This window comes from Calypte anna, chromosome 13, assembly GCF_003957555.1.
Source record: "Calypte anna isolate BGI_N300 chromosome 13, bCalAnn1_v1.p, whole genome shotgun sequence".
NCBI lineage: Eukaryota > Metazoa > Chordata > Aves > Apodiformes > Trochilidae > Calypte > Calypte anna.
Window position 1 is genome coordinate 13812712 of NC_044259.1, and position 11806 is coordinate 13824517.

At 43.0% G+C, this 11806-nt stretch overlaps 1 protein-coding gene across 1 annotated transcript; it reads right to left on the reverse strand.

The window, feature by feature from the left end:
• Positions 1-1906: 1906 nt before the first annotated feature.
• Positions 1907-10992, reverse strand: PKD2L2 (polycystin 2 like 2, transient receptor potential cation channel). The gene is made up of 13 exons (XM_030459169.1): positions 10935-10992; positions 10735-10836; positions 10380-10513; positions 8951-9207; positions 7984-8205; positions 7160-7388; positions 6493-6669; positions 5344-5525; positions 4667-4787; positions 3886-3987; positions 2898-2971; positions 2736-2801; positions 1907-2112 (listed from the first exon to the last, which is right to left on the reverse strand). The coding sequence occupies exons 1-13, from the start codon at positions 10990-10992 to the stop codon at positions 2088-2090; spliced, it is 1749 nt and encodes a 582-aa protein (XP_030315029.1). The 3' UTR covers positions 1907-2087.
• Between the last annotated feature and the right edge of the window lie 814 nt (positions 10993-11806).

Sequence of the window (11806 nt, forward strand, 5' to 3'; positions counted from 1 at the left end):
AGCCAAGGATAAGGAGTACTTGAAAGCTACTGATGAAGTTCTGAGTACGTAACTGTGGGCCAAGGTTTTGAGACTTTATAGAAGAGGGGTTGCCAGGAAGAGGAAAGGTCTGAGATGCCAAAGATGCAATACTTGTTTTCCTGCATGTCAGGCTATTGAGTAATCCAGATAACCAGGTCATCAGGGATGTTATGTTTTCTGGGAGTCTGACTGCATGGCAACAGGAACCCCTGGGAGAGGAAGAGGTGGTTTTATTTTAAACTGGTCCCCTCTAGAAGGGACAGTGTGCCTCGCCTTGGCCAGGAGGCTGAAGTACAGAACCAGTGAACCCTGACAGGCAGAGCCGTGCTTGGCTACACTGTGCTATGGGGCTGAGGTGATCATCACCTTCTGGGTCCTCCAAATGCCCCTCTGCTTCCCTCCAGACAGCTCCTCCACAGTGTGATTAGGTGCAGAGATACCAGGTAGTAGCTTGATAGTGCTGTGCAGGCTTTGCAGTACTATGAATCCCTGTGGAATTGATGTAAGTTTTAGGATACTTTGGAAGCTGGGGGTTGCATGTCCTGTGTGAGCTGACATTTGGTGCAGCAGCAGCAGCACTTTTGAGCAGGAACTGTGGTTCAGATGAGGTGTTGCAGCCCAGTGATGGCCCCATGTTAAGATGGCATTTGGACATGTATTTTGTTTCTTCCTGTGGCTGAGTCTCAGCAAAGAGCAAATATTAATGAATACACAGGACCAGATAGTTTCTGGCCTGAACATAACCTTGAACCTTGTGTCTGAGGCAACAGGTATAAATTGACCCAGGGATATAAAAAGGATGTTCTGAAAATCCAGGCCGGTGCAAGGGTGAAGCAAATCGCCCTCTAGTGGTTCCAGCTGTTAAGGCCATCGAAATAAAAGGCTGTCGGGGTTTTATTTGGGTTTTTTGTTTTCCTGAAAAAATATGTTGATGGTTTTCTCTGAAGGCAACAGTAACCTGTTTTGGAAGCAGCAGGTGCTTGAAATAAGAATTGTTAAGAGCTAAACATCAACCTTGGCAGCAGATGCGCTAGCAAAAAGGCAGTCTGGGAAGGGAGGACCAATGCCCATATTCTGGACTGTGCTGGGTGATGGAGGGCTTGGCAGGCCCAGGGTGCTGCCATTGCTCATGATCTGCTCTCTTGGTGGCAAATCTGTGCCCTGAAACAAGGCAGAGGAATAAATGTAGTTCAGGCATTTGTGGGTTCTGCTTACCCAGAACTCTAGCAAAGTTGGTCAGTTCTTTTCAGAGCTGAAGAAGTGTATGAAAGTTTCTGAAAAAAGACCCAGAAGCTGCAATGGTATGTACATTTATTAATACTCCTGCTTCTCTTATCTACAAATAGAAAAAATACAGGGTAGGGAGTGGGATGGGGACTTTGGATCTCACACTCTTCTGTGTGAAGATTTAGACCATCTCTGTTACCAGGTGAACTCATGTATTTTCCTGTGTTCTCTTGCCTGAACTATTCTTCAGTTTTTGTATCATTTTTGCCATACTTCTGATTTTTGTATTAGTCTGATTTAATTCCATCCCCAAATGAGCTGTGTAGTCGAAGAGCCTAGAACACACAAAATAAATCCCTGAGATATCCTGGCCTTGAACTTGGCATTTGCAACCATCCTTTTTGCTCACTCGTGTCAGCTGCCAATGGTCCAAGCCCTGAAATACCCCTTCACAAGCACAAGGTGAAGTCTCTGTCCCCCCTCCCTGGGCAGCCACTAGGAACTGTTCTTGATAGAGTGACAGTATTTTAAGTTCTTGTCCCACCTCAGTCTTGACTAATGTCCTCACAAACTGCTCTACTAAATTATTTCATTTTTTTCTTCTTTCCTTGAGGACAGTTTCTATCAGCCAGAATAAGAACAGTGAAAACACCTTAAAATCACTGCCTTTGTGTGGATTTGTCTCTCAGTTGTCACTCAGGGTTTCAGCTAGGGCTGCAGCTGCCTGGGGATGGGAATAAGACTGCAAGAACAGACACGCACTTACAGCTGAATTTCTGCAGCAGAAACGTTTCTCTGAGCTGGGACTGAGACCATGTTCTCAGCAGGCACATACTGCTCTAGGGTTGGTTGCTGCAGTTGGCTCTATGCAACAACAAAAGGATTAAAAAAAATAATCACAAAGTCAGCATGGCTCACTGGGACACCTGTAACACACTCATGAAAGGGAGGGGGCATGCATACAGCTTGGGGAAGGAAAAACATTCACTTCTTTATCTGAAAGTACTTTGTTCTGTCACTTTGCAAAAGATGGGATGCAACTGTCAAGAGTTGAGAGGGATAGGAGAAGAAAAAAGAAAAAGGAAGCTACAGTAATCTTTCTTCTTGCTGTAGATGCAGCCTGTGACCCAGCAGATTGCTGCAAAACTTGTTTTCCATACATCTGTTTGTTTAACACTTGGGTAAAGGCCCAGCTCACCAGTTTATACCATGGCTAGGACACACTGACCTCACCCTCCTGCCAGCTCTGCTGTTGTAGTGTATGAGCTTGCCTGAGAAAGTTTTCATTGGAAGTTTTGGGCATAATTTGAGATTTTTTAATTTATTTATAGACCAGTTTTTGCTACTCTTATGGTGTTAAAAATAGTATCATGTGGAGAAATAGCTTTTTTAAGTAATGGTGGGGACAACTATTACTCCTGTTGTATTATTCAACATTTGAAATATAACAAGCAATTTCTAAGAACATAGGAAAGAACAAAGCCTACCTGTTCATTAGTGCCACTTTCAATGGAAAGCTGAGAAACAGACTTTCTTTCAGTGGCTGGAAATTCCTTGCTTGTCATTCATAAAAATGAGAAGAGACAGAAATCCTGTGAGTATACATCTGTGCTCAGTGCAGGGGGTAACAGCAAATGCTGAGATCCTACCTTTCCAGGTTCTTGCCTGCTGGATGCATCTCTGGTTTCTTTAGCCTGAGCTTGACAAGGGCTTTATTGCAACACTGGAAAGACAGGAAAAGGCAGGGATTTTAAATGGCTTGCCTGGAACCAGAGATGCTTTTGCACAAGGACTTGAATGCAAGGGAAAAAACACCAGCATATAATGGCAATTAAATAGAAATCCCACCAGTCCACCACTTTCTTTGTTCCCTTAGCTCAGCTCAGAGAACGTAGCCTGCTATGTGTCATATTTGTCATGAAATCCCTGAGGAAAAGAGCAGATCAATTTAAGTTTCTGTTTCCAGATATATTCAGTATAATCTTACTGCAGTAGTTAATCTTATTGTAACTGAGGATGTTGGGGCATGATCTTGGGTGGGAAAATCTAAGATGTATTCCCCAGTTAAAGTCAGAGGTACTGAGCTGTCCCTGAGACAGAACTGCACACAGTCTCTTTGGCTTCAGTGTATGCATTTGGCAGGAAAGGAGTAGGTCATAATTTCAAGTTGAACTGAAAAATTAGGGAAAGATTTCTTCCCCTTTTATACTCATTTCTGGCATGTAAAAACAGTCTGAAATTAGTGGATTATTAAAGGTACATATTCTATTGTTTTTTCCATGCAGAGGAGATACTCTGTTTAAAAGTTTGGAAGAGGAGCAACAGTAAGTCTGGAGAAAGCTGTGGACAGGATATATCACAAACCAGGCTTGTCTTAAATACTGTTTTTAAAAGGTCAAGTAAAGGTAGGCTTCTTGTACCCTAATTCTTATGCTCCTCTTACCATTAGGAGCTCTTGAGGGTTTTATGGAAGGAAGTCTGCATTTGTCAAATGTTTTTTTTAATGTTTGTTTAAAGAGAAAAAAATTAAATATTAAATGGTTATGGGTTAGCTGTTTAAAGCTCTTTGCTTGTAATATAGCTTAAAATTCCTCTTATCTTGAAACAAATGAGGTGGTTATAGAAGTGTTTCCTTACCTTTCTAATGAGGTCTCTCAACTTCAGTCGTTGATATGGCATCACCTCAAAGTCTCCTTTGACTTCTGAATAGGCATCATTTATAATAGCCAAAAACATATTCTGCACAGGAAGGATACAGTTAGGTAATAGTAATTTCTGGGAAATGCACTTGTGTTATGCTGGGACTTGTTTTGGGGCATGTAACTAATTGAACTGAAGAGCTCTGCTGGGTGCAGACACACTCCTAAGGACATTAAATTGGCTGATGATCTCAGGGTCTTAAGGAGTATTTTTGGGAGACAAGTAACATATTTCCTATCTGTAGTACTAGTTAAAAGGCCCAGTTCCTTGGAGGTAATGGATTTCCTGTCCTACTTGTACCTTCTTCAGATGGTGTTTTGCTCTGAAGTAGTTAATGAAAACATCAGTCTCACTGATAAAGCAAAGCAGCCCCTACACAGTCCCATTCAAGTCTGGCTTTAAAGTTCCCACCTGCCAAGGCTGCCTTCATGCAGTTTCCAAGAGCACCCAATTAAATTTTCAGAAATTAAAATCCCAAGGAATGGGTGGTGCAGTGGAGTGAAAGGTGCAATGTGCTCATTTTCTGGCTCCAAGAGTCCCTTTTGTGGCTGTCTGGAGGAAGGGAGAGCTGTGAAATGTCTTGTCTGGCACTGCAGAAGAGTGTGGACTGTGTGCTGAGGCAAGTCTGCTCTTATTCTGGGGTGGAAAACCCTGTCTTGGAGCATTGAACAAGATTCTCTACTGTTTATAGGATAAAGATTTTAAAGATGCTACCTACCAGCAATAGGAAGAACACAAAGAATACAAATGTGATGAAGTAAAGAGGTCCAAGGATTCTGTTTACTGTTTCTATGGCTTCAAATTCAAAATCTCCCAGCACAATACGAAACTGGGTAAAGCTGGGAGAAAGAAACAGAACAGTGAGGTTGACTGGCTTCTCCTAAAGAGCAGTATTGTAAGCATTATGTAAACACCTTAGTCACTGAAAAATCAGAAGGCAAGCCAGGGTAAAATGGCAATGGTAAACCAGCCATTTAGTATGTATTTCTGAATTTGAAAGTACAAAAAAATTTGTATTTGGCTTGTATGAGAAAATATTTCATTTTGAAGACATTTGAAGTTGGTTTGGGGGTATTTTTAATACTATTTCCCTTCTTCTTCTGACTTTAGGATCCCTTATCTTCTGTCAGTACAGAAGGTATTAAGCCTCTATGTCCCCGTATAGGGGATTTTATTCCTAGAGCTCAGACAAATAAATATTTATTTCTTGGTGCTGGAGCATCTTAGAACTATATCACATCCAGGTGGATCAAAAATGAGCTATATTTTACATTTTCTCTAAGAAATAAGCTTAACTGTTGGAGACTTGTACTCTTAAGTTCTGCTTAGCAAAAAACTGGTTTACACCTGCACCAATCAAGGGATTTGTATCAAAAAGTTTAGAAAGCAGCATACATGCAGTTTTGGAAAGTGGAAAACTCTTCAACTTGCGACCCAAAAACCAAATAGCCCAACTGGGCATAGGCAAAGAAAACAATGAAGAATATGGTGGCAAATCCAATGATGTCTTTGGCACAATGAGATAAAGTGGAGGACAGCTGAGTCATGGTTTTGCTCAGGTTTATATATTTAAATACCTGCAAGAGAACAGGAAGTATGGTTACTGGAGGATCACAGTATATTGTACCTTCTTATGAGAGTTTCTGTCATGGTATCTCTAATCATAATTTACAGGCTAAGTCTTACTTAGATATGAAGTTGAATGATAAGTATTTGTAAGGAGAATTAGGACTGGGTGTGTTGCTGGAGAAGATGACCATTCCCCTGAACAAACAGGTTTATGTGCTAAAGCTAATGGTGTGTGGACAGGTTTTTACTGGGTACCAGTAATCAGCTCCAGCAAACTTGGGTCTCTGGTCAAGGAGACTGCAGGTCAAGCCACTCTGCATGGGAATCTGAGCATTCCCTGAGAGTCTGACTTGGTAAGAAGCTCTCTTTTGCTCTGGATCTGAAACAGGGCCTGTTCAGTGACAGTCATTAATTATAAGCACAATTGTGCTATTAAATTAACAGTATTTAGTCTGAGGGAAGGGTGATGCAGTGGGAATATGGAGCTGGAGCACAGAATGGATGTAATGAGGAAGATTTTCTATAGAATTTAACTGCCAGTGCTCCCAAACATCTTCCTCCAGCCTTGGCCTGGGAGGTTGAGGAAGGCCCAAAGTCTGTTTGTTTATTTTAAAAGGATGAGACCTTTCATGAGAGCTTATGTTCAGGTACTTGGGGCATGACTGTAAAGCATCTTCTGGCAGATGAGAAAAAGCTTCCCTGCCTGTGCCACAGCTTCTTTGTGATACTTGTAAAATATCACAAGGCCAAAGAGAGTTGGTAAAGGGATCAAGCAAAGCTTTGGGAAGCTTCATCCAGTCACTGGGAGCAAAGAGGCCACCCAAACCAAGGTTAAAAAATAAGTTGTGGCTCCCTTTTAGTCCCACCTTTACAGTTCACTCATGAAAAAGTAGAAGTCACCATTTATGCTGTGTGTAGACAATGATTTTTTGGTACAAAAAAAAAAAAAAAAAAAAAAAAAAAAAGAAGAAGAACCAATACCTTTAACCAAGCAAAGAAGATGGTGACAGCAATCATGTTGTCATAAAGGACTTGCCAGTATGCAAGGAAATAAAAGTCTGGATATACACAGTCATTAGACAGCAGCTTTTCCATCAGCAGGGACACCTGCACAGTGCGGTAGATGTTGAAGGCAATGGCAAGGAGGGATGCCTAAAGGAAAGGAGAAGCCAATGAAATTCATGTCCAGCTGTATCCCTTCTTTTCAGACTTGTTACTTTGCACAGCAAAGCATTGATTTTTAAAGGCCCTTGGTCAGATTTGAAGAACTTCTTAGATGGTTTGTCATGAACTGTGTATATGACACTTTACTGGCCAAGCCATTGGAAACTGCACTGTGATAATTCTGGGCTTGTGCTACAAACCAAACTGGGTTAGCTCTGTGCTGCCCTCCTCTGCACAGATTAAGGTTTAAACAAGGTGAACAATGAGTAGAAAGGATGTGGAACTCTAATAAGTTGACAGCAAAGCTGGAAAAGACATGAAGTATGGAACTGTGGTGAGCCATGTGGCCTCCTCAGTGTAGAAGAGCAGATGACTGCCTCTAACCAGGAGAGACTTGATCTGTTCTGGCTCATTGGCTCTCTATCCAGTGCCAGCCTAGGCCAGCAAGCACAGAAGTGAAAGTCAAGGGGTAGCTCACCACCAGCAGCAGCATTTCCAGCCAGTTCCAGGCATTTTTGAAATACTCCTTTTTCAGTTTTACTATTTTTATAGCTTCCCGGATTATGAATGTAAGAATAAAGCAGCAAAAGGCGATTTCACAAGAAGCCAGTAAGTAATCTCTGTATGTGACATATCTGAGGAGCTTCACAGAGTAGAACTGTGAGGAGGTAAGAGCACCCCCGGTGGCAGGGAACTCTGCCACCAACCTGGAAAAAATCGGGGACTGGTGTTAGTTAGCATTCTTCTTAAACCATCTCAGCTTAATTTTCTAATACTGGTTATTACTACATTAATAATACCTTACTGGGACTCCTGTAAGACCTTCTTGTAAGGCTTATACAGTTTCTCACAAGAGTATTGCGTGGCAGGGAAGGTTGAGGGGAAAATGAGAAGCTCTTGGGATAGTTAAGCTATGGTGTTCATTTAAGTCTTTAAAATAAACCATGTCTCAGAAGAGCAGCCATTCACCCTGCCCTGAGTTTTCTCCCTCCATTATCTGATAAGAGGACTAATAATCCAGTTTCTGACCTTGCAAAATGCTACAAAAACTCTTTCAGCTGAGAGCAGCAACCAGGTGTACTAACCAGATACCAGCTATTAGGAAAAAATGGAAAGGGAAGATGGGGCCCTGCTCCCTGCAGTAACTGAGTTTCTGCATATTTAATGAATTACTCTTTTGCCAGCTGCTACCTGAGAAAGATGGCTATGTATGGCTGAGAGGACCAGCCCTTCCTTGTGTCCTTATGGGAGTATCATGTCTCAATAAATGGGATTTCACATGTAGTCAAGGTAAGAACTCACCTGATTATACAGAAGAGGTTTACATTAGCATTATATGTTGAGAAATCGATAAATATAACCCTGGTGCCTTGAGTGAGCCATTCATTATGCCTGAGGAATATCAACTTCTCCATACTCTTCTGCTTTGATTTAGGTAAGGTGAATATAAATCCTCCACTCCTGTATAAGCCCACATATCCCCAGTGCCATGGAGAGAATGAGGGGCCTGAGCTGTATTGCCATCTGTCAGAAATGGGAAAACAAAGCAGCTCAGCTGGAAACTTGACTGAAGTAAGATTTAACTAATTTTTTTATGTAGTCCTTTTTAGTTCTTGAGTTCTTCTGTATCCAGAAGTGTCCATTTAAGCCAGACATTTAAATAATCCCTTTTTTTTTTTTTTTATGTTAAATAAACACAAAACATACAGCCTTAAATACTCCTATTTCCTGTACCTCAGTTCATCCACAAAACACCAATTGCTTATGAATCTGGATTTCACCCAGTGTGAGCCAGACAGTTTATTACCTTAAAACCTTTATAGGCAAATGGATTATCTCTGGTTTACACAGTCCACTTTTACTGTGGCATGTTCTCTCAGTGCATTAAATCATTGCTAGATGAAGTGCATGAAGCAGGCATTTTGGCTCTGCTTCCAGAGCATTTTAGCATGACTCCAATTTATAAACATGCAATTTAAATTCAAGCCTCATGTAACTGAGCATTTCTCCAGAGATGTTAGTGGAGTTAGGCCCACTAACATGTGCTGCTGCTGAACTGGGCTCGCTGTTTCCAGTTCTTCCTGTACATATCCCATGCCCAATTCCCATCTAGAATGTTGGCACAAAAGCAAACCCATGGTTTATCTCAATGTAAACAGGAGAAAAACTCTTTAATTGCATGTGTGGTTCTTACTAACTGAAGATCACTGGCATTAAGGATTTGGTTAGGTTTTCAAAACCACTTCTGTGATGAAATGGAATGACTTACTCAGGACTGCTGCCTAGACCAAAGTCAGATGTGTCTTCAGCTCCATAACTATATTCACTGTAACAGTCTTCTAAAACATTCTGGAAATATGAGTGGATGAAGCAAGTGTTGTTTCGTACTTTCAGCTGACGGATCTGGGCTACTCCTAGCAGCAAATTCTCATAGTAAATATGGCTGTTATTGTTCTGGAAGTTTAATGTATTGTTGCTGTACCATTTGTTCCAGTACAGTCCATCCAACAGAGTTCCTTCTGCAAACTGTACAAATGAGGTTAAAGTTTCAAAAGAAGATTTAAACACCACTGTTGCCCCACTTACTAGCATGTAAATCTCGACAGGGTTCTTGGGTTACTTGTAGTCACCAAATCTAAGCTAGAATACAAACAATTCACACCTTTGTACTGCCTTATAGGATATATTTACATCTTTGTGCTATGAGTCAACTCTGTGCAATATGCAATTCTATCAGAGAAATGTAATGGGATTATTAGGGGTAAGAATACAACATATATGCTTGGGGTTTCATTGAAAAAAACCTGCTGAATTCTAAACAGATATGTTTAAAGGCAACAATTCTATGGTGTTTTAACAAAATCTGTTAGTTATCTTAATCTCTGAAGAGCTGCTTTGGGGTGTATTTCTGAGGTTTTTAGTCATCTGAATTTAAATGAAGAAGTATTTTTGAAGGCAGGGTGTTTCTTAGATGCAAATAAGGAGCATTAAACTTAGGGAGAATATTATTCTAACCACCAAACAACAAGCTCCTATGGCTTAGCACCATCTGAGCATGTGTTACAACCATTCCTAGTACATCAGCATGAACACTGGATAAAAAGGGCTTGTTTTCTGTGGACTAGCACTAACAGACACCATGATAAGAGAGAGTACAATTCTTCCAAATGAATTGCTATAATGAGGCATTTCCAGTTAAGCAAGATTAGGGTGAGAAACTTTGCCTTCTGCTCTCAGCTGGGCAATGCTGGTACTTTTGGGAAATTCTCCACCTAGTAGTGAAAACAGAGATAAGCATTCAGCAACCTCCCCTGAAATACAAGGTAATAGAGCAGCAAACCAGGTGGACCCAGAGGATATACTTTCCTGGGTGCTCCAGTGGAAAGAATTTTGGTTTTTTTAGCAGCTGAAAGTCAAAAGAACTGTAAACCCAAAATCCTTTTTCAGACCAACCCTAATATTGACAATATGATGCAGTGATTACTGACCTATTGTTCTTCTTTATTAATTATTTGGAAACATCAGTATTACTGTTTGTACCCAGAATTAATTTCTCCAAATGCATTTTAATTATTTGCCTTTCATCAGCTGGACACTGCTTTTGGGTGAGCTGTGAGCCTTTAATGCTCCAGATTAACACTAGGAGCTTCTTCACTTGTTTGCTCTCCAAGAAAACCTCTTTTCAGTGGAAGCCTTACCTTCCAGAAGTCATCTTTGTTCTGAATATTCTTGAAACCCCTGTTGTTGGCATCCTCAGAGGAGGGCTCCAGGAAGACATGGGACATGACTTTGTTCAGGTAATACCTGTCCGTGCTCACCATGCCGAATGTTACTGGGAAGAAGGGGCAAAGAGGGGATGGATGACAGCAGCTTCTGACCCTGCTTCTCTGCTTCGCTTGCCATTAAGTCATGCGGCTAGAAAAAGGCAGGCAGGGCCATTGCGGCTGGAGTGACACTTACGGCTTGAAGACAGCCGGTGTCAATGCTTATAGAGGTTTAGCTCGCACGTTATTTATGACTTGTAAGAATCACCTGGGTCTTTGGACGCCTTACCTATACAGAGGATTGTCAGGAAAGCGATGTAGACGACCAGCTCCAGCAGGGCGCTTTTCAGTTCCTGCTCTCCGCTCCAAGGGGGCCGGGGCCTCGGGGCACCTGGTCGGGGAAACGATGGTGGGGACAGAGCAGGGGAGTCAGGGGACGGAGCCCTCAGTCCGCCCCCCTCCCGTGGGGGCCGGGGTCGCCTCACGCACCGCTGCCGCTCAGCCCCACGTCCAACACGGGTGTCTGCCCCGCCGCCGCCGGCTCCATGGCGGCCGGGCCGGCTCCCGCCGCTCCCCCGTTTGAATCCCAACGGGCCGGGCTGGGACGATCCCCCGCCTCGGGCCCGTTCCCCTCACGGCCTGCGGGAGGGCTCGGGCTGGGGAGCCGCGGCCTGCCCGGGGCTGCCCCTCTGGCCCTCGGAGCCTATGCCATGGTTTTATTTCTGTCGGCGGTGTTCAGCCGGTCTGTCCCCCTCTGCCCACCGCGAAGCCCCTGGGAGCCCGGGCTTGCTGTTCCCGTCTGGGCAGCCTTTCCTTCGGGGGGAAATGAAACGATAAATTGCAGAGTCTGGTTCCCTCCCGGGTTAAGTTCAGGCAAATAAGAAATCCCCTTCCTGCCGTGAAGTGCTGGGGAGCAGAGGATGTGTTCGTTCTGTGTGTATTAATACAAACGCTGCAGGTTCAGGTGTTGCTGCGGGGGTCCCAGAGGTGACAAGACCCGAGGTCTCCTGTGCTCAAACACCAGCACCGTGCCCCTGCCCAGGCACTGCGTTCACTTTGTGTTCCAAAGAAGCCTGGGGCCAAATTATTATCCATCTGCCTTAGGTCATTTCAACCCCCCAAGAGTTATTTAGTTTATTTCATTGCTTAGGCAGCCCAGAGGAGGAGTGTGGATGTAGAGCTTCAGGGTGTACTTGGGGGTTTAACACTCAAGTGTTGTGTGGTTTAGGTTTGGGATTTTTTATTTACTGGCAGAACGCTGTGGTGTGAAGTTAAGGCCTCGTTTCTTCCGTTCTGGAAGATGCTGGGGGGGTTTGCTGACTCGCAGCAGAGTTACTGTGCAACCCCTGGCAGGAGTTCTG

Excerpts from the sequence above, each read along its gene's own strand:
- PKD2L2 (XM_030459169.1), bottom strand. The coding sequence starts at position 10,992 with ATGGAGCCGGCGGCGGCGGGGCAGACACCCGTGTTGGACGTGGGGCTG. Across the intron at positions 8,206-8,950 it reads GGTCTAGGCAGCAGTCCTGA|ATGGCAATACAGCTCAGGCC; the intron begins GTAAGTCATTCC and ends CATTTCTGACAG. Across the intron at positions 6,670-7,159 it reads TGGAAATGCTGCTGCTGGTG|GCATCCCTCCTTGCCATTGC; the intron begins GTGAGCTACCCC and ends CCTTTCCTTTAG.